Below are 22,879 nucleotides of genomic sequence, written 5' to 3' on the forward strand. Positions count from 1 at the left end.
GGCCGCCCACCTTGCTTCCAGGCACAGCATAGTCCTCTTGCACCCCTCCAAGGGTCAAGGAGATGACAGGGAGGGTACCTTGGTGTCAAACAGCTGCAGGACCTCAGTGACTTACCAAAAATGAAGTCCCATGGTCAAGGGCACCTGCTGATATGTGCCTCAGCTAAATCATTGAATATTGCACCTTATTTATGTCAAGGTGCTGTATCTGTTTGGGTTTTTTCATGCTGACTCAAGCTGCAGTTCTGCAAACGTGGAGTAACTTTATCCAGGTGAACAGCCCTGTGGAGTTCGGGAGGCATGCTGTCATGTTCCTCTCTTGCAGCGGCAGGCACAAGCTGCTTTATTAGGTCTTAATTACTTCCTTGCTATCCAAAATTCTTAAATTTGCCACTAAAGGCAGATAAAAATAAAAATGTCACAGTTTTGCAGCTCAGATGTTTGTAGCCATGAATAATACACTGACATATTCATTTACTAATGGATACGCTTTGCCTCTAATTTCTTTCCCCCTCCAGTCATTTGCAAAAGCCCTTTTCATTCCCATCACACCTTTAGCAAGCAGTAAGCCGTTCTGTGTTTTGTTGCTCTTATCTCTTCTCTGAAAGCTTTTATTGACTGCATGTTGGTTTTGTCTCCTCACCTTTTCCATTTCCCATCTAGCCTTTTTTTTTTTTTTTTTCCCTGTTGTTGTTTCAAGGCTTCAGATCTCCAAGAAGTCCCTTGTGGAGCTATTTTGGATATTTCTCACCACAGCAGCTGAGAAGTCCTGGAAGAGCTAATGACAGGAGCAATAAGGAAAAGCAGAGTTGGCTCCAGAATACATTGGGATTAGGGGGGAGAGGGCAGTGAATTATTGAACTACCTGGATGAAAAATTCATATCCAAAAGCTATTTCACCTTAGTGCCTGACTCTTATTTACATTTAAGAGCTGTTAGTGTTTTAGGAAGGAGCTCTGAAGCTGCTTCTCTGTGTATTTCTTGCTTCAGAGGGAAAAGCCTCTTCCCTTTTCATACAGTACATGGCTGCAGGTAAAAAACGCTGTGTGTCACGGGAGGGCCGGCTGAGGCCAGGCCCCCATGCTGAACTGATGAGCAGCGCCCAGCAACCCTGCTCAGAGGTAAGTTTTCGTTTCTGCCCTCACACCCTGCTGTGGCGGGCACACACAGCAAACCCTTAACCAAGACTAAACGGGGTGGCCTGGCCGGTTTGCTCTGCGTTGCCTAAAACTAGGCACAGAGGCATCCCTTTCCTGACACGGGCGGCTGGAGCCCCCTGCACAGGGATCGCACAGCCACTCTGGGGTTGAGATTTGGTCACGATAAAACACTGGGGCTCTTCCCCTCCCTTGTACAGTCTCCATCTGCATGATGGCAATGTGAAACCACCCTCTCCCTGGTCATGGGAGAGGGACCCTGCCCAGCTGCGTTGAAGGTGATGCATACACTAGTTTTTTGGCCATTTCGCTGAGCAGGTTTGCAGCCAGGACAGGTGTCGAGTGGCTGAGGCAGTGATGAGGGCAGGAGGAGCCTGCAGCACACAGGCAAATGAGAGCGGCTACCTGTTTTGTTTCGACTGCCAGTTGTTGTTGGCTGGAGCAAGGGACTTTCCGAACCGCTGATGCATGAAACCACTAACAGCTTGACTTTGATCCCTACACTTTGAAAGGAGTCCTGAATTCTCCAAAGCAACCGACTCAACAGAGGTTGGAGGCAGCCAGGTTTGCCCGATTTTGCTTCGGCTGGGAGCTCTGAACTGCATGTTCGGAAATGCCCAACTACCTCTAGGAACCTCAGTTTTGGATGACTGGGCTTGTGGGTGCATTTGGAAACAAACCACAGCGGCTTCCCAAGATGTTTTGGTGGCTGTTGGCCACCTTACTGCCACAGTAACCAGAAGGGCTTTCTGGAGAAGCATTTCCATAGCTTCTGAATGCAGAGGTGTAAGGTTGGCCACCCTTCCAGAGCCTCTGACTCTCCAAGCCTTGCCTTTACTTGCTACCAGTTCTTTGGGCATCAAAGCAGCTGGTTTGCTGAGGACATTGCTCCACAGAAAGGGGCTGATGTTGCTCCCCGCTGCCGCCTGGGTTTTGTAAGGTAGAGAAAAGCTCTTCGCCCAGCTCAGGCAAAACCAGCAGAAGAAATGCAGAGTTTCTAGGTCACACTGTTCTTGAGAGATGAGGCAAAAAGAGAAAACAGGAGACTCTTGAAACACCTAGCAGAGAGAGGGTCAGGCCCAAGCATTGCATAGCCCAGAAGATCCAGTCCTTTCTCATGCGCCTTGGAAACACCTCATCCGACCTGCCTCCTGCTGTGGCCACATCCCATCTCCCAGGACTCTTGCCGTTTGCGGCCCAGCAAGCCTGTGGTTAAGCTGCTGCTTGTTTGGGGAAGCAGAGAGGGGAAGATTCACCTCCAAGTGAGAAGCCGTAATGCTGCATCCGTCCTATCCACTCTGGCTCTCCGGAGCATTCCCAGGCATTTTCTTTCCATGCTCCACTGGAGTCTAATCCTGCATGCAAAAAATTCCTCATGCTTTTTGCTGTTGTTCCTCCAGGGCATCTGTTTTCTCTTCCATTCTGTCTGGCTGTTCAACAGCCTGAACTCAGTTACTCTAATCCCTCCATCTTCAGTGATGTTCTCAGCTCCACATAATAAATATTAACAGCTTACATGTATCTTGGGGTTCTTATGCAAGGACTCCAAATAGCTTTACAGTTCATATGCACATGGGGCTCAGTTTATTTGCCAGCAAAATACAGCCACCGATGAGACAGCAGTTGTTTAGCAACCTACAGCGACAACACACAATAGTTAAGACAGGAAGTGAAGATAAATATCGTATCCATTTGAAACTCCAGGAGGGGATTGGAGTTGGCAGAATATAAGTACTCGTGCTGAATTTTAGCCAGAATACTCCAAATAGCATTCTTATGCTTACAGAAAGAGCTATAGGATTTAAAATACCTAACCCATCCCTGGTGGTTTACTTACAACTCACGTTAACAGCACTGATATTTTAGGATGCCAGCAATGCTCTTAACTGGAGGAAAGCTTGAATAATGAACTATACAAGGTAACTCTAAAGCCCTTCCTCAGAATTTCTAGGGAAGGAAAAATCAGGCTATTAATATAAACAACTATCTATTAACTATCAAATTAAAAATATATAAATATTTTAGGCAGCTTCACCCTTCAGCTGTGGCTACCTCTGCCCCATGATGACAGGAAGCCAGCTGCAGCATTTTTTCTAGCAGTGCCACAAACCCTTCTGCTATCTCCTAACACTCTCAAAACCTTAATGTGGTAAAAAAAAAAGGGAGAGGGGAGAGGAACACATTCCTTCCTCTTCAGAGCATGGCAGCTGAGGGAGCAGAGTGACTCTGAGGATGCTGCACTTCCCTTGCATGGTCCAGGGAGCATTGGCAGCACCGAGAAGCACTTACTCACCATGTGCTTCTTCCCTGTCATAAAGTCCATGTGTGCCAAAAGCAACCAAGTGTGAAGAGGTGACTGGGAACAAACCAGCCCATGTTAGCTTCAGCTGATGCCTCAGCTGATAAAGAAAACCCAAGCCCTGCATGACTTGCCCACAGACTGTGTACCAGAGCTCAGCACTAACTGCCGGCCATGACCCTGCCTGGCTATCCTTCCGCTATTTAAAGATTTTGTTATAAATGGGTGAGCTGCTCAGCTAATGGAGAGCTTAAAATAAAAAAAATCCCTTATGATCCTTCAGCGGCAGAGATGGTGAAGACCTACCTCAGTTTTAAGGGTCCCCTATGGCCACAGACCCCCATACTCCAAGGCAGCTCAGGAGTTTCCAGGTCTCCCTCTGATGGATTATTTCCACCCCAGGCTGGAGTAGACACAACCTTGCCAAGCATTTTTTGGAAACCGCCCTTTCCCAGTGCTGCAGAGACCCCCCTGCTTATCCTAGGACCGCAAGATGTTTGGGGGGGCAGAAGGCAGGCAGCTGCCAGCAAGGGCATCTCACCAACACCTGATGAGTCCCCTCCACTGGCGCTGGATGCTCCCCACTGGGCTGCTGGAAAGGTTTCTCGGTGTGAGAAGCAAGGAGGGACATAAAATTAGGATGGGTGGGACAATGGGGCAACTCCTGTCTCCCACTCAGGCACCTCCACCTGGTGAGGGGATAATGGTGGTTTGGGGAGGAGCAAGAGTACAAGCCGAGAGAAGGCTTTTGGGGATGGCTCAGGACAGGGGCACAACTTTGACTCTGGAGCAATGCAAGACCCAGCTCCCACACGGCCTTCACTTTCGGTCAGCTCTTTCCAGAGGCTCTCAAAGGCAGTGGGGAGCCTACAAATCTCTTTCCAGTCTTTGCTGGGTTTTCTCCATGCCCCTGGTGTGCAGCGAGGCACACATGGCTTTGGTCTTCTCCAAAAGCATCTGAAGCCCTCCCATCATCTTCAGCCCTGCCGAATTCTCAGCACAGTGCTTCAGCTCAGCTGCCTGCCCAAGAGGTTGGGACCTTCTCTCAGCCTGTATCACCAGCTAACGACCCTCAGCCAGCACCAGCAGCTCAGGGACATGCAGAGTCTCCCCCCTGCTCCTGTTCCAGGGATAGGGCTTCTCATTTCTACCCATCAGGCTTGGGGATAGCTCTTCAGAAATAAGATTAGCTGCCTTTACAGCAGACTTATTCTGCATATTGAGATCTTAATTTGCCAGCTCCTCTCCAGCAGCCTTGTGGTGCATAGCTGCACTGTTTTTCTCTCTTTCTGCCTAGGACTTTACGTTTCTAGTGGTTTTGAATTTCACTACACTGCAAAAAGGCCCCTGCTCTTGTTCTCCAAATCACTCTGGTTCTGTCCTCTTCCATCCACTCCTTCATTTTAAAGGGGCAGGGGAGAGGAGGTTTTTCCACTGTCGTTACAGCCAGCATCTTCCTATCGCTCCCTAAGGACAATATTTAATACCGACATTCGCTCACGAGTCCCCTTCCCCCATACACAACATTCAGTGTTTCTTTGACCTAGACTCCTAAGCCATGGTTTACATAGTGTGTACAGAAAACCTATTTTCCTCGTCTTTTTTCCAGTGGCTGTACAGACACAGTTTAGTGTGACCCACCCGCTCCTATCCACTTTATTTTTTCAAACTCCACAAACAGGTAATTTTGCCAAAGAGTAAGTTTGTTTTGCGTGATCTGCTTTATATAAGTGCATTTGGCAATTCTTAAACTTTTATCTGGAGCATCCACATGCTGGAACATTTCCCACTGGAACTGTTCTCAGTATAAGTTAGCAAATACCATAGATAAATGGGATGGGGGAATAAGCAAGAAAGACTTGTTTATACAGCCATCAAAATCCGTGCCAGGTTAGGGAACGCAGAATAGGATAAAACCTCTTCAGCTCTATTTCAGTTCATCCCAGGATCGCACCATCCTATTAAATAGCCACAAAACAACCTGGAGGAAAGGATAGGATCCCCAGGTCAAACAACATTTCGGAGCAGTCCTGGACACGGCCAGGCTGAGCTCAGAGACCTGAACTCTCTGCTCCTCACAGGGCAGAGGCAAGGGCAGAGGACAAGGGCGAGGGACTGCCAACCCCTGCCTCGGTCAGCCTCGGGGACAAGGCACCAAACCTCACACAACTCTCTTGCCTTTCCCTCCACACCACTAAACACCACTTCCCTGGCAGGATTGGAAGGGTCTCAACGGTAGGTTCCCGCTCCGGCACGTTCAGCACACCCAGCCTTCCTGGGAACTACAGGAGGTCAGGGAGATGCGAGCTTCTGCAGGCAGCCCAGCAGCCAAGAGCCCCACACGATTCACAGGAAACCCCACAGGGCAAAGCTGTGCCAGTGGGACCTAGAGGCGGCAGCAGCAGAGCGGCACCCACCCATGTGCAAGGGAACCCTGTTGTGCCTTCCGAGAAAACAGGCGTTTCTCACCACGCTGATCCTGCCCACGTATTTCTCAGTGAACTCGGATCTTGCCTCGGGGCCCTCAGTGCTGTCTGATTTATCCCTTTGGATAAATCCCCCTCAGCTCTTTCCAAGTCCGCACACCACAAGTGCCTTGAACCCACACGCACCAAGGCTTAGCTACACACTGGCCTTGACTGTAGCATTCCCTGCTACTTCATCCTGATCCCTTCCCACTCCCTTTTTCCTCTCTAAGGTAACTAGCCTGGAAGCAAAAACATATCCCAAAAAGAACCCGGGCCACTTCCCTCACTTGCCCTGTCTCCTGTGACCTCCTCTAGCCATCTTGTGGCTTTGCCTGATGTTAACTCCCCACAGAGGCATCAAGCGCTGTGGCACGACATCATCCCCGAGGCCTCCCCATATTTGCTGGGGAAAGGCAGGCTCCCTCCCCAAGGAACCAGCGAGGCAAGCTGAAGGGGAAGGCTGGAGCAGGGAGGGAAGAGGCTCGCTTGCCGCCTGCTGTCAGAAGCCTGAACTGAAGAGACCGCAGTGATCCCGATGCCTCCGCCAGCTAGTCCGGGCCTCGGCTGGCCCACGGCTGACCACCAGGACCCCTCCTTGCCCCCCACCTCTCTGCTCCGACATGAGGGTGCACATCCGCAGCTTCAAGGCAGCTGCATCACGACACAGTTGTGGTTCTATCCACGTGACTACCAGAAGCCTCTACAGGAAAACGGTGTTAGAAACTCCACCTGCCCTCTGCAACTTCCCAGATGGCCTGCATTAAAGGGAAACAACGTGCATTTTGCCTACAAAAACCAATAATCTGAATTTATAGATTAACTCCTAGCCATAATCCAGTGCTAAAGCTCAGCGAATAAGTAAGCATCAGCCAAAGACCTTACGCTTTTAAGTCACCTCCAAGGGCTCAGGCCACATTTACAACAGAAGTTTGCCTGCTACAAGGTGCAGCCCCCTATTCTAGAGGAACAGAGGGCTTCACCAGGAAGAGCTGTCACACCCACACACAACATCGTAAGGAAAAGAGCAAGCCACATAGGTGCCACTGAGTGTAGCTATAAGTTATTTATTCTGCAAAATAGAGGTATCTTCTATGGAGTTGAACACTGGAATCACAGCATTATGAACTGAATTGTGGAAACATTATGACAGCACGCACACACGCAGGCACACACGCGTACACCTACACACGCGCACACACACAGCCTTTGTACAGGTCCCTACTCTTGCATCATCCGGAGGGAGCCCTCTCTGCATCTTTAGTTGCAAAAACCTGCAGTGAGGGTTGCATTCAAGACCCCTTCCCCTATTCACAGGGCTTCTGAGGAAACAAGGCTGGTCAGGATCGGGTGGATGGCACAGGCAACACGTGTGTGGAGGGCGCTGCACGCGCTCCCCAGCCCAGCGTTCAGCACATCCTGGATAGGAGTTAACTCTCAGCAGAACACAGCCCTCGGTGGAGCGCTCTCATTCTTGCCTCAGTCTTTGCTCACACAGCCGAGCGCAGGGTGTTTGGAGGAGGCAGATTTCCACGTTAGGACACAGTCAGTGCTGCCTGCTCGCCATGGTCCATGTTCCAAAGCCGGTAAAATTCTGCAAAATCGACGTAGGGCTCCACACGCCCATCTTCATCTGGCTGGAGCGAGTGGGTGGGTCGGGAGCGGAAGAGACCCCCATCTGAACTTGAGCTGCTACTCTGCGTGTGAGTATTAGTTGACTGGAGCGTCACAGTTGGGCTTTGGCTATGGACAGAAAAAGAGAGAGAGAACACAAGCATCTTTATTTTTCCCCACCTGATGCTTTGGACAAGAAAAGCACCAGAACAAGTGCCAGCTTCTTCACGGATCAAGCTACCCTTAGTGAACAGATAAAAAGTTGCAGTCTCTTGTTCTATCAGAGCACTAAAAGTGTTGAGAACTGCTTGGAATTGCTGAACACCAAAGATATCTGATTCACATTTAACTGGAAGGCCTTAAGCACAACCAGGCGTCTAAGGAACAGATGAGAGGAGGCAGGGATTAAAACAAAAAAAAAGAAAGAGAGAGGCATGCACTCTGCTGGCCTCCCCATACCCGTACAGTATGAGCTTTACAGGAAGAGTCTGGCAGCAACGAAAGCTATTCTTGCGTGACCTGCCTTGCAGCCAAAGCTCTGGTGCGTCAGCTTCATTGTTTCTGGAGCTACCAGAACACAATAACCAGAGAGCTTCTTCACTTTGCAGTGTGTACACCCCCCACCCTGCGCCAAAGTCTGAACCTAAACCAGAGCCGCTAACTAGTATGGTCCTGCAAATTGGATCCAAACAGGACCCACTTCTAACCTTTACCCTTTTTTCTACCCTAGCCTCTGAGCAAGCCAACTTGTGCAGCACAGCCTCTCCAGCAGCCTTAGAGGTGACTTGCACAGCCCCTCTTCCTTATTAAAATGAAAGGCACCCACACTCGCCCCACGCACAGCACCCAACACGCTTGGCACACCAGATCCAAAGAGAAGGGCCGCGCGCTGCCAGAGTGCCCTCCGCAAAGAGCAGCAGATGCTGCTCCCAAGGCATGTTCACAGAGCTGGCTTCAGAGCTGCTCACTTTGCTCATTCCCATTCCTCACACAAATCGCTTTCCAGCTAACACGTTATGCTGGCTGTCAATACTGCAGTCAGGATGGCCACACTCCAGATAAGGGAATGATTGACAGGTAACTGACAGGTGTCTCTTTGCTTTTCAACTGCTTTACACAGTGTGAGGTGCAGGGAAAAACCGTGGGTAGCAAGAGAGCAGGACTTTTACTTAGTGAGGGTGGGGGTGGCTTCATCCAGAGTTGAGCTGCTGTGGGCACCATTGACCATCTGGCCTTGGGAAGGCATGACAAGAGACAGCGTGACACTCGTCTTGCTCGTGCTTTGAGAGCTGGAATACGGCACAGACACTGGGTAGACACGGCCTCCTGAGAGGGGAGAAAACAACAGTTACATCATCTGCTTGAGACATGAGTGACTGGGTGTACACAGCAGCAAAGAAAGGGCCAAAGAACCCAAGAATTTATATTAAACTGCCTTTCTTAGATGCTGTACTGTATTCTGTCAAATTTATATCTCAGAAGCCAATAATCCCTTTAATAAGAAAATTCCTTCTACACCAAGTATCTCCTCTCCCAATGTTAGGTCAGTGATGGATTGATCCAGAGATTTTATCTTCCACCCTCAGTTTGCTTTCATTCCCTCCCCGACATACCTTGCGTCGGTGTCAGCGTGGGCTGGCTCATCTCACCCAGGGGGTACCCAAAATTCCTCACAAGCAATGTCATGTCTTCATGCCGGGGACAGAACTTGGACCGCTCCCCACCACTGGCAAAAGTGTCACAGTGGATCCGCTTTACCCGGTCCACTACTGCTTGTGCCACAGCATCCAGCGACGTCTGCTTGGCAAACTCTGTGGCTATCATGGCTGCAATTTCCTGAGCAGAGGAGGAGGGGGGGAAAAAAAGAAAAAAAAAAAAAGAAGAAGGAAGTTTAGGAGATTTTGGAGGAAACCTTTTCCTGCCATCTGATCTAAGAGTTTTTATGACAACTCATCTGACTGCGATGGTTGCCAGTCTCACCTGCCGATATGTGCCCTTGTGCCTTGAATCATCCCATTCCCTTTAACGGGCCACTCCTACGGGACAGGCAGCTGCCTAGAAGAACTGGCTTGGCAAAGCAGCTCCTGTATTATTACCAACTGGAATGGGGTGGCACAGGCATTCAACCTGGCCAGCACTCACAGGACAGATGAGGAGGAAAGTCTGTATCAGAGCAGCTGCCACTGCTTCAGTGAGTCAATAGCCAAGGGGACACTGCCCGTGTGAGCAGGCTCACCTGGTTGGCCTGCCCCGGCCCATGAGCTGCCTCCAGTGCTTTGTAGAGCCCTTCAGACATGAGCACCAAGAAGCCAGTCACCCCATCCAGTGAGTGCCCTCCGTGGATTTCCGGTTCTGCTATGATGGGCTTAGATTTAGCAGCACTGGAAAGAAACAGGGTTATTTAGTATTTAATGGTGACATAGTAGGTGAGAAGGGAGGGGTCATGAAGAAAAGTAGAGCTTGAAACCACAAAGTTGAGTTTTTCTGACCTGAGCAGTTCAATATCAGTATAGCCGTATTTGACTTTGTAATCTCCAATGCGCCGAGTGCTTTCCTGCCCACGAATAGTTCCCACTTGTTTTATTTTCCCTGCATCCAAGCCTGCCAGATTGAAAACCAAAAAAGCTTAACTGAGTTTGGGAAACTTGCAGGACTTCCTCTAGTTACATCATCACGAATGTGAAAAGAAATATCCACAGCTGAAGAGAATTCTAAGCCAAAATGAGATGCCAAAAAGTCATCAGGAGCCCAACAGGAAGAAAAGGAAGAGCAGTTTGCTGTGTTCCAAGGGACACCTTTTCATTACCTGTAATCTGGGAAGGAGAGAGGAGAAGAGAGATGCACACAGCCCGACACGTGCACTCTGAATGCAATGGCTGGCCCTGAGACAAAGCCCACATCCTGGTCCAAAGCCACCGGCAGCAGCTGGCCCGGGCACACAGGTGTTCACTGAGAAGGTAGGGAAAAATCTACGCCTGTCAGCTCTGGACTGTGCAATGGGAGGCGAATGCAGGAAGGAGGAAGATGTACATGAAGGATTCTGCTTTTTCTTCTGCCTATTATTGATCCCTGCTCCTAAACTCCACATGGCAAGTCCACTAATACACTAGATTGCAGAGGGAGAAAAGGAGGTCTTAAAAGGCACTGAATTTGCTCAGGTGGTCAAACTGATGTGGGCTACGCCTAAAATAAGAACAATGACCAAACAAGTATTTATTTAAATAAATTTAAGGGGATATACCTCTGGAAGGGGCTAGAAAGGAATCTTGAAGAAGGTTCTAACAGGGACCATCTAGTGCAGCTACTACTTGAGGCAGGACTCAGAGCAGACAAGACACTTACCTGGTCTAGTCTGGCAATTCCCCTTTCCTGCTTATACCTAGTGCTAGCAGGCAGAAAATGTTATTTTGAGATTTTTATCTAGGGATGACTGTCCTCAGTACAAGGTGAAGGCAGGGGTCCAACTGAAACTCTCCCTCTGAGTCAAACAAAGCCTCACTGCACAGATGGCTCCACACCTACCCCAGCAGTAAGACACAACTCTGCCATCTGCTGCAGTCCAAAGCTGAGTCATCAACATGGCCTGGCTCATTTGCCAGCTCCTGGCAGGGGGATACACGCTATCGACAGACACAAACACAGGGAGGCTCGCAGTGCGCCAGAGAGGTCGTGTCTAAATCACAGCAACTCTCCTGGAGCACTGAACAAGCTGCAATGTGCAAAGAAGGCGTAAGACCTCTCCCTCCCTTCCCCCAGGAGAGCACGACACAGGCACCATCATGACAAACACTATCCCCACTACCTCTTATCACTGTGCTTCAACCTAGCCCTATAACATCCCCCTCTGGGCCCCCAAAACAGCCTGTGCACACTGGCTTGTTCCACGGGCTCTTTCTTCTGATAGGACTGCCAGCAGGAGAGCTGCTGCTGTGCCAGATTAAGGTTGGTATTTCTAGCAGATCGCTGTTCTGCCATGGACTGCAGCTAAATTCCCCGTTTTTGGCAGTAGAAAGGCAGCCAAAGGGTCTCTTTCCCTGAATTCTTGTATTCAGTCTTCTGTTTCATAGCACATACCCCTACTGCAAGAGTATGAATAACAGACGAAATTGAAGAGAAATAGAATAAAACAAGACCCAACAGCAGAAAATTACCACGTCAACAGCCTCAGCAGATAAGAATACATCTACCAGGTGAACCTAATGAAGAATGCCAAGTTTGATCTACCTAAACAAAGGTATAGAACAGAAGTACCTCAATAAGAATAATTCAGGACTAGCAATCACACAAGTGGCCTGGGCTAGTTCTAGACCAAGAAAGAAAATATGTCAAACACTGTAAAGAAAAAGGGAAATTGCCTAAAGCAAAATGCCAGTGTTACAGTTCAATAGTTACCAATGTGAGAGCAGTAAATGTCAGTGCTTGGCCTGGCTCTGTCTGAAGCATAGCTGCTTTTTTTTGCAGCAGCTTGTATAAAGGCATATTAAGCGCACCATCCTGAGGGTGCGGCATCACACAGAACTTAACCCAGCATAACTGTGGTTTGCCTCCAAAGGAGCAGTCATACGCTGTCCATCCCGCTTCTACCCTCTGGCTGCGTAGTTCCATGCCCGCCTTCCTATCAACTCCAGCAATCACACAGCTGGAGGGCAAATCAATGTCAGCTTGGCAGTCGGACACAAAATTAACTCTCAAAACTTGGGTGGGGGGGGGAAAGACAGTTTTCTGCTGGTTCAGTGAGCTGAGCTCACTCTGTAGCCTCACAGTGGCTAGCTATGAAGGAAAAGGCAGTACTGAACTTGTCATCTGAAACCACAGTAAGCTTCTTTTTGTGGTCATTTATTGTTTCCAGTGGCTTGAGTCATTCCTGATGCCCCAGATAAATGGAGGTATACAATGCGCTCAGATAAGAAAATGAAATCCAACACTCACCCAGCTGGGAGAAGCGAAAAAGTTCATCCTCGTTCTCTGTTGTATGGTCCACATTGAGCTGAGTCACCTGCAGCCCATCCACCGTGGACTTGCATAACAGTGCCCGATTGGTACCTGCAGTGGGAGCAGCGAGATGAGGCACCAGATAGCTCTGCCATTAAGGGGGAGAACATATCCAAATGGAAAAGGAACAGGAGAGGGGAATAAAGACAGAAAAGAAGAGAAAGGCTCATGTACTGTCTCATCATGATCTCCAAAACATAGCCTTGCTAGCAGCACAGTAGGCCTGCTAGGCAGCTCTTCATCCAGGCCTGAGCTGGTACCTCACATGAAAGCTCTCCACTTCTCACTGAACCTGCACTACTGCCTCGCAACCCCTTTTCCCTCAGTTCTTTGGTCATACACATTGCATCAGCCAACATCTGCAGAGATAAAGAGCCAGGCTGATTTCACGTGCTCCTATAAGCAACAAGCAGATCGTTCCTTGTCCACAGACCAAGCAGACTGTCCCCCACATTCAAATTTCTTTCACTTCCTAGAACACCAGCCATCCTTGGAAACACCTAGACTGAGGTGCTGACAAAAAAACAACTCACCCACATTGGCGATATAGAGCTTGTTGTTGAGAACAACAGCCACGATAGCCATGGCTCCTCCAGAGATCTCCTGTTCTACAGCTTTCAATCTCTCCACAATCTTCTGGTATTGAGGTGGCAGCTGGTGGTGAGGGACACCCTGGAACCCAAAATGAGGGGCAAGCTTAAACACACAGTCCACAACACAGAAATGACAGCTGGAATCAAAATTCTGTTGAGAGGGGACTCGTCTTGGCATGTCTTAGCCTCATGCCAAGACTGTGCAAGACAAACAATTATTTATTCAATCCTAACAAATTACATGGCTCCAATAAGATTCTGGAGATGACAGTCCCGTTCATCTGATGAACAGAATCCACATCTGCCCAGATGCCATGCAAACCTGAGGCCTTGCCTCTCATCTGCATCACATGGCTTTGTCCTGGAAGAGCCACACGTACAGGTTGAAATCCTCTCCACGATATGTTCCGTTGCTTACTAATGATGGGTCTAATTAGTGCCAGTGCGAACAGTGGGAACTCTGGGAAATGAACCAAGGCACTTGCTTTATTTCATGCAAGCTCCCAGAAGATAACCACAGAGAAAAAATTTTCAGTTACAGCATCCCTTGGACCAGACTGACTAATATGCCCAAGATGCACCCAGCAATCTCTGTTCTTACGGCTATATTACCTCTGGTAGCTGGGACTGCAGGCTGGCCTTCTCTGCCAAGGCATCATCAATGGACTCCAGGAAACTTCTTTCTACCACATCAAAAGCCTAAAAAAGGCCATAAAAAGCAACTAAGCTCTTATCCAATATCTACAGGCCTACAGGCTACCCATCCCCACCTCCCTAAGACTGGCTTATGGTGGTTGATCACTGTACATACAGACATTCAAGGATCACCACGTCACATTGAAACACAATTACTTTAGCACAACTAATTAACACCTTGTAAAAACAAGCTGCAATTATTCAAAACAGGAGACAAATACATAAAAATTACATTCAAAGTGATGTCAGAGACCTATCTGATTTTGTGCGTTGATTGCAAGAACTTGTCTATCACTCAAGAAAGCGCACTCATAAATCCATCTCCCCACACATTAATTTCCCCCTTTCACTCACTGCCATCTCCTTCACAGGCTGACTTGTTCCTACATGTCCAGTGAAGGCCAGCTGCAGCTTCCTGGAGAGCTCTCAGCAGTGTGCTGACAGAGCCAGGGGGACAGATGGGTATGAGGCGGGAGTGAAACAAAGCACTACAGCCGATCACGATGAGTACAATCACAACCATTGGCAGATGTTTCCAACCCCCACAGAAACCAGATGCTGCTCCCCTGGTGACAAAAAGAGGAGGTGGGTAGTGTGAGAAGCAGGAGCTGTTTTCAGCCAAAGCTTCTTTACCTGCAGCAGAACTCGACGCACATCAGCATCGCTGTGATCTGCATGTAGCTGGCCCAGCAGCAATTCTGCAGAAAGCCTCTGGCCCACAAAGTTGGTGACTCGATTGCCATCATAGCCATTGAAGACACCATAGAGGTAGCAGTTGTTCTCACTCCTGTGAAGGAAGGCAGAAGCAAAGAGGTCACAGATGTCTGTGAGGTACAGATGTACGTAACAAGTTCCTCCAGACACCTCCTGCATGCTCACGCCCCACCCTCTTCCTCCGAGTCCTGTGTGACAAACTAAATATCACTTTTAACTGCCCTTGTGTCTGCAGGAGTCCATGTCCCAGGTGCAACCCACTTACCTGAATTTTAACCAGTTGTCTTCCAAGGGGTGACCCTCTGTCCCCTTGCCATCCGCACTGTAGGAACGGTTTGGAGCTGAGCCCACTCCAGAGAGATGGCAGGATGGTAAGTCATCTGTCCAACTGGGCTGCTGTTCCTGAGAGACAGAAAAAGAGACCGTGCAGCCTGAAGGGAGGATGCTGGTCCAGTATGGGTTACAAGTCCATCTCCACCCTCTTTTCAACCCTTCTCCCTTTGCTAACAGGGTATCACACAACCCCAGCCAATAACTTCATATTCCCTGCTCCAGAACTGGATCACTTCGCACCTCCTTTCCCTCTGAAGCTGAGCTCTGGCTGCACCTCCAGCTCTTGCTAACCGGAGACAAGAAGTGAAATTTGCACCCGAGTTCTGCACTCGATACAGCACAGCACTAGCTATTCCTGTGGTGAATCAGACCCTCACGCATCCGTGGCACGGCAGTACAGGGAAGGCTCTGGTTCCCCGCTGTAGTACGCTCACCCAGGACAAGGGGGCCAGGCCCTGCTGTTGCCAGCCATGAGGTGGGCACCCCTGGGGCCGCCATCCCCCACGCAGTCCGTGTACACACACACAGAGCCTGCAAACGCCAGCTGCCCCCTCACGCAGCGCAGCACCCCGAGGCAGGGAGCAGAGGCAGGACCCCCCCAAACACCTGCCGCCCCAAACCAGCCCCACGGGTCTGCCGAGCCAGCCCAGGCTGCGGATCGATGAGCACGCAGGGCCGTGCGTGTTCTCCCCCCGCAAGCTGGGACCCCCTGCCCTCAGGCAGCGCAAGGGGCGGCGGGCAGCACTCCGCCTCCCCGCTGAGGGGGGACGCTCCCCACCCTCCGCCTTCCCACAGGGCACTGCGGGGGGCGGACGAGGAAGACGCCTGGGTGTCCCCTCGCACCCACCTGGGGGGTGCGTGTGCATGGAGGGGGGAAAGGTGCCACTCACACTCTGCAGCAGACTCCTCCTCTGCGCCGCCATCTTAGAGCAGGAGCCACCTCCTCCCTCCCTTCTCCTCCAGAGCAGCAGAGTCCACCGGATAGAGCGGCCGCTCCTCAAAAACCCGCCTCCTCCCCCCCCGCCGCTGCCTGGCGGCGGCCGGCTCCACCCACCAGCGCGGGATGGCCACGCCCCTACCTACCCACCACACCTCCCTCGCCCATTGAGGGGGAGCGGCGGGGCACTCTCGAGCCTAGGCGCATGCGCGCGTGTGTACATTTCCCACTCCCCCTCTAGGCTCCGCCCCCGGGCTGAGGCGGTGTCGGGTTCGAGCTGTGGAGCCGCGATGGCGGCCGGGTTTTGAAGGTGGTTTCTAACGTGCCCGGAGCTGATATCCCAAAGAAAATAGAATTTTCTTCTAAGTAATAACAGTGCTCCACGTGAGCCTGGAAAAACAGAACGTGGCGGCCAGAGAAAGGAGCTGAGAGATAGGGAAGTGTTTGTTTTGCAACTATATCCTTGAAGAGAGCTGAGAGACTGATAGAAGGGAACATCCTGCCTCAGAAGATGCTGAGAACAGGGTGATAAAGTGTATAGCTAAGGAGAATAATTGGGATGTTGATAAGAACTAAAACTTAAGTGCTCTTTAGGTGAACTATCCTCATAAGACTAAAAATCACACCCATAGGCCAGAAACCCCCCGCACTCAAATGAGCCACTCATTCTCTGAGCATGCATGGTAAATTCAAAGGGAGCTGTACCTTTAAGCTGAAATGAGAGAGAAATTAACCAATTATTAGCTGAGGGTGTTAATATTAGCTATGACCAACACATTTAGCTGTATAAATACTTCGTAGTTTCTCAGTGCAGCATGCTGGCTCTGTGGGGTTACCACCTAGCACCCACCTGTGTGCAAAAATGAATTAAATAAAATAACTCTGCTCCGTGTGTAGTTTGACATTTTGCATGCTGGGCAAACAGACGCGCTTTTTGGGATAACAGAGCGTTGCTGTGGAGCCCTCTGGGGCTCCCGAAGTGATACCCTGGGGAGGTGTGCACCCCCCTGCAGGCCCAGGGGTGTTGGGTGTAGGTGCCCTGCAGCCTACCTGCATGGCCAGAGCACAAAGTGTGGTCAGCTCACCTCTGTGAGGAGAGAAATCCCACCGAAGTGACAGATACTTTAAAATGCCCCAGTTGTTACCCCTTCCTCTTGTCTAGGGGGGATGGAGATATCTCCATATCTTACCTTGATGCCTTCAGTTCCCTGAGAACCACCACAGCAGGTATTTGTGAAGGGGGAGGGAAGGGGCGCAGGGTCCCCATGATCAAGTGAAATGGGGTCACCTTCAAAGAGCCCTGAGGGAGTTCCCATTGAAATGTTTTCCTTAGCACCACAAGATGTTCTGTACAACCTCTAGATAAGACCAAGCCCAGGAAACCGAAGATACCAGCTCTCCGCTGCGCTGCTGCTCTGTAGACACAACAAGAGGCCTCCCTTTATCTCAGCTTGGAGTTAGTCTCCCACCAAGGTACTCCACAGCCCTTTCCCACCCTCTTTTTGCAAGGCCATAACAAGGATGTAGTAGGACCATACCCTCAGGCCAGCAGTTTGCAGCAGTACATGGTCATCTAGAGTCAGGCACAACAGCAAAATTGCTTGTGTGCCTGCATGAATGGTATGGACAAAACCAGAGAGAACTGATTTTACTCTTCTTTAAGAACCTTTCTAGGCTGAGGTAGGCTGTTTTAGAGGAACAGTTTCTCCTGAACCAGCTCAGCTGGAGCAGGAAGGAAGACACAAGAATCTTTGCTACTGCTTTCATATAAGTCAGCTGAAGAGCCCTCCAGGTGTGTGAGTGGCATATCTTGGAGTAAGCGTTGGCTGGCAGACAGGCTGCAGCAGCGGGGGGCTTGCGGAAGAGCATGTTTCCCTGTGTGAATCGAGCCTGAAGGGGATCCAACATGAGAGGCGTGCCGTTTCAGTCATGTGTAGCAGTGCAATTGTGGTGAGGGTGGGAGCGTTAAGTAGTCTTGACTTCCAGCAGTGGCTTGATGCTCTTTTAATGACATCTTTGTGGCAAATATATTAGATTCAGATGCACTTCAGAAATAATTGCCAGTTAATTAACCTTATTCTATGGAACGATGGTTTTTGCTACAGGGGTTCCTGCCAGACGATTCCAGCTCCCTTTCCTGTAAATCCTTTTTCTATTGTTTTGTTACATCTTTCTTCCAAAAATACAAAGATTCCAGGTCCTTCTCCTTCGTGCAAGGCTCACAGATATTCAGTCATCCAAGCAGACTTAGGGACACAGGCAGAATTACATTTTTAAAGGTGATATTGGCCAAAGATAGAAGAAAATGCTAAATTTTAGAGCCTCAGTCTACAAACAAGTTTCCACATGTTTAGCTTTATGTACAAGCTTGGTCTCACCAATGTCATTTGGAGCGTTCCTGTAGGTAAAGCTGTGAGTGGGTACAAGTAATTACAGGAATGGATCTCGAGTCTGCATTAAAATCAAAAGTAGGATGGACAGATTTAGCACTAATGAAGATTTATTTTCTTACCAGTATCAAGAAGAATTGCCAGTGCTGCAGAAATCTATGTAGGACAGCATTGTTCATGTCATTAAAAAGCAACAGGCGAGTTTCTCCGCTTTAAAACACGATGTCACTTTTTCAGCATTGCAGCAGAAGCTGATGCTTATTTAATGACATTCAAGGTTGCAGTTGTGCACCTTGATGAGCGCAGGCAGACCCTGTCCTTGCTCAGAGCACTGCTGAAGTCAGCAAGGCTTTGGGTGAGCTCGGAGACTGCTAGTGTGTATCGCATTGCAGGATTGGGAATTCAGGATTAATTTCTGTTTCTTCTACCCATAAGTGAGTCCGAGACTAACAAGAGCGAGTGCGTGTGTGGGTGTGATAGGGCAGAATGTGATCTCAATGAGAGAAGAAAACAACTTTCCTAAAGATATGAGAGAGAAAAAGCTGCCACTTTTCTTGTTTATACAATGGCTAGTCACCTCTTGCAGTTAAAAATGTGCCCTGTTCCTAATTTAAATATCTGGGTTCAGCTCACAGTCACTAATCATTGTCATTCTGGTTCATCTTTTTCATGCCTGTTTGGGCTGGAACACAGACCTGGTGCAAAACATTTTTTTTTCTTGGTGAAAATATTTGTGCCAGATTCTGTCTGGATATTCCTATGGTTCTGCTACTGAGCCTCTGCCCTATCCTTGAGCGAAGCAATTAGCTACTTGGTCTGCGAAAAGTGAATGGTAAGATTTACCAAACGAGGCTGCTTGCAGTGCTAAATGATTATTTATCCGGCATTTTGCAGCCCTCCAAAGGAAAGTGCTACCAAAGCTGTGTGCTGCTTTATGAATATCCGCTCACAGAGACCAACAGCTTTATGCAGCACTTGCAAGATGAAACACTGCACCAACAGGGTTTTTGTTGGCTGTATTGATCAAGCTTATTTTTTCCTTCATTTTATTTATGCTTCTTACCTTCAGCAAATCCTCTCAGAAATTACCACGCTGTATTCTCATACAGCCAGAGAATGCAGGATATCGGTCACTGAACCTCATCATCCACTCACCAATAAATGAATTACACGTTTCAGTGACTACCAGATCCACAGCTCCCTCTCTCATGTTAAACTCCCATATTTCTCATTCCTCCCTCCAGCCTTTGTATATTTATTGCTTCTTATTGCTTCTCCATCCCCGGTGCTAGGGATTATACACATGGTATTTCAGGTGCCAAGCTCTACTGCTGCCTTCCTGTTCTCACTAATGTTTTCTCCTTAGAAAAGGAAGAAGTATGATCACTCCGCTGGGCTGCTGGATAAAAGATGAACAATGTGATCGAACAAGGTGCGGTGGGGAGCAGGGAGCATCGGGCAGCGCCAGCGCAGGGCTCTTACAGGCACTGGGAAACCACACACAATGGGAAGCAATTACAGGATCGCTGGCAGAAGCCATCACATCATTTAGTTTCTCCCTACTGATCACAAGTGAAATATGTTTTGGGAGATTTTTTTTCTGCCTTGTTTTCATGATAATGGAGGCTGGGACTGGAAAGGAAAGTAATGATTTTTGGCAGGGCTCGCATGAGGTGATACGGGAAAAAAGAAGGGGCTCTCTGACGAAGCCAGCTTGCTGCATTGGCTCCGCTCCTATCGTAGACCCCTACAGAAAGGGGCGGTGGAGGGGGTGGCATTGCAAACCCTCACACAGCTCTGTCCCGAGCTCTCCTCAGCTTTCCACCAACTTCGGCCTGATGCTGCCCACAGGCACAGGTGCCCTGATGCTCCTGGCTCCTCTACAGGCTACTGCTTCCAGGGCTGGAAAGGCAAAGGAATAGAGATGGAGCAGTAGAGAGAAAACGCATTAAGGGAAGAAAGAGAGCTGAGGACAGAGAAGGAGACAGCAGCTTCCTTCCCCTAGCACCCTCCAGAGAGTCAGAGAGCCAACAGGGAGAGCTGCTGCCAGGGGAAGGGGAAGTGGTGAGGGGGTGCTGATCCCCCCACGAGAGAGCCAAATATCACTGCAAAACAGAGTTTGTACAGAGCTTTAGGCCAGTTGGGCTTTTGAGGGCAGGAAATGGGGTTGTTTCAGTTATGACAAAGCATATGATTTTATTTAACTCTATGATACACTAAACAATGTCTCATCTTTAGTCCTGGGATCATGTGAACTTTTTTTAAAAAAACAACTTTATAATAGAACTATGTTTCTAGATGTCATGGCTGCAGGGAGATGCTTCAAAACTTGACTCATAAGAGCTTGAAATACCAGAAAGCAAAATTAGAGATTTCAGATTAGAAGAAACAAACAAACAAACTGGTGGTGTTGGAGTCTTATTCATCTTACATGTTTGCTTTGGCAACATTTTGTCTTACCAGCTTTTAACTCCACCTGTCGCCAACACTGACATTTGCCTTTCTGTGGGCATGATACCTCCGCAACACTTCCACCCCAAAAGCTGGGACTGTAGGAAGGGTCTTTGTCCAAAACAAAGACTAATCAAGAAACAAATGGGTATTTCAACATTTTTGCATATAATGTGATGTGAAGCTATGGTGTGTATGCGCTCAGTGGTGTCCCCAAGAGGAGAGGCAATTTGGAGGACTGGATACAGCCCGCTTACTGTCCGTTTCCCATCCCCAAACTGCACAAGGGTCGGGAAATGCACTCAGGTGACAGGCTCATTAAAAAGGGATGAGAAGGAAGCTTTACCTAAGCATCAGCACAGGGTGGGATTTTGAATTTTATTTTTATTGCAGAGCCAGTTGAAATGGGATCCTTTTTAATGGTGGGCTATCAATGCCGGACACCCACTGTCAGCAGTGCCCCAAGAGCTCTTGTTTCCCAGAATTTCATTATGTTTTGAAAAGGTGTACTATGTTAGACACCTGAGCAATGATCACACATAGATGAATAAAGTTAAAGATACATCAAAGGAATAAACTGATCTGCTTCCCCGAGTGTGGAAATACTGATGTTTATTTTCATATAGGTTTGTATCCTATATTCCTGCATGTCCCGCATCCACACCTCCTATAGCCATATCCCTTTCGCAATAAGAGTCCACTTCTAATATGGCACGTTAAGCCGCTTCTCATGTTTTCTTACTGATTAGTTAAGAGACATTTGACGGTGTGTGTGATTCAAAACTTGGGCCAAGCAAAACAAGCAACCATTAGTCCCACCTCAAAATATATATCTCAATCAGGACAGTTCTTGAGGTCTCTTTCCTCCATTCAAGCCACCGATTGTCACTAAACTGGCCGGCCGTGCAGGAGTACAGGAGCCATGCTATCATAGCAAACCAAGTTATAAAAGCCAACCCTCCCACAAAGAAGAAAATCCAGACCATTTTTTTTCATATAGTTTGGTTATTTTGAACGTCATAACTTTATTGAGACACCAGTAGTTACCACCTTCACTTTGTTAACCACAAATATATAGGACATTGTAAACACAGGTGCCAAGTTGGCGGGGTTCGCTGTAGTTGGATTTCGGAATGGACCGGGGCTCGGGGTGGAGGGGAAGAGGGGTGAAGGGACACTCGGGCTTAGACAAGACCACTCAGGGGACCCTGTATGCGGCAGGCCATCCATGAGTCATCGTATATACGTATATATGTATAGCTTTATATTATACATCTCTTTAAATATATATATATATAATATATATACTATACACAGGCAGTAATGCAGCAGGGGAAGGGGCAGGGCAGCCCAGGTGGTGTTATAGATGCCACGCAGGCAGCAGGGAGTTGTCTGGATGGATGGTTTGGACTTGCTGCATGTGGTGGACTCACTGGGCTACTTGCCTTGTACTTGCTCTGGGGACCGGAGCCGAGACTCCTGTGGGAACCACCCCGAAATGCTGCCTCCCCAGGTCCTCCCAAGTGCTTGCGAGGGTGCAGGGACAGAGACACCTCCTCCCCTAAGGGAACGGCCAGGAATAACAGGCGGGGGAAGGGTGTGTGATGAGGTGATGAACGGTGTGGTAGGGATGTGGATAAGCCAGGGATGGGGACACATCAGTAGACTGAAGCCACAGGTAGAACTGGGGCAAAGTTTCATCATCCCTTTGCCCTTCACAGCCCCTGCTTCCACAAAACAGTCTTTTACTTGGGGGCTTCATATGGTAAGAAGACATCAAGGGGCCATTTCTCCCAACAGGGGATGTGTAATCCTCTGTAATCTGGACAAATGGCAGAAGGGCAAGAAAGCCGCCTTATCATTTTGCTTATACAGCCTTCCCTCTGATCTCCTAATCCCTAGAGTGGGGCTGATCTCACCTACATTTAGGATCTAAAAGGGACATGTTCCAGCCAGCTGCTCAGGTCTTGCCTATGATCACCAGAAATAGAGAGCACCTTATCAGAAGTGCCTAAGATAAGATAAGCAACCCTTTGGGTAGGTCTGTATCTCTCATCAGCTGCAGAACCAGCCAAATGCCTCTGGAAATTGCATTTTAAAGAGCTACATGCAAACAAGGAGAGTCCCACCCCCAGGTCTGTCACCACCAACATTCCACTGCAAAGGCTAAAAGCAAGTCAACCCAAGGAGAGTAAGCCTTCTCCCATGAGCAAAAGCAAGAAGTTGCCTGACTATCTA

At 48.9% G+C, this 22,879-nt stretch overlaps 1 protein-coding gene across 1 annotated transcript; it reads right to left on the bottom strand.

Moving 5' to 3' along the window:
• Positions 1 to 6,968: 6,968 nt before the first annotated feature.
• TAB1 (TGF-beta activated kinase 1 (MAP3K7) binding protein 1) lies at positions 6,969 to 15,879 on the bottom strand. The gene is made up of 11 exons (XM_064454066.1): positions 15,754 to 15,879; positions 14,796 to 14,932; positions 14,450 to 14,603; positions 13,733 to 13,819; positions 13,061 to 13,199; positions 12,465 to 12,578; positions 10,025 to 10,136; positions 9,772 to 9,916; positions 9,149 to 9,371; positions 8,705 to 8,861; positions 6,969 to 7,664 (listed from the first exon to the last, which is right to left on the bottom strand). Exons 1-11 carry the CDS (start codon positions 15,784 to 15,786, stop codon positions 7,457 to 7,459), a joined length of 1,509 nt encoding a protein of 502 aa, XP_064310136.1. The 5' UTR covers positions 15,787 to 15,879; the 3' UTR covers positions 6,969 to 7,456.
• Positions 15,880 to 22,879: the final 7,000 nt, after the last annotated feature.

The sequence above is a fragment of the Phalacrocorax carbo genome, chromosome 1, assembly GCF_963921805.1.
Source record: "Phalacrocorax carbo chromosome 1, bPhaCar2.1, whole genome shotgun sequence".
Taxonomy (NCBI): domain Eukaryota; kingdom Metazoa; phylum Chordata; class Aves; order Suliformes; family Phalacrocoracidae; genus Phalacrocorax; species Phalacrocorax carbo.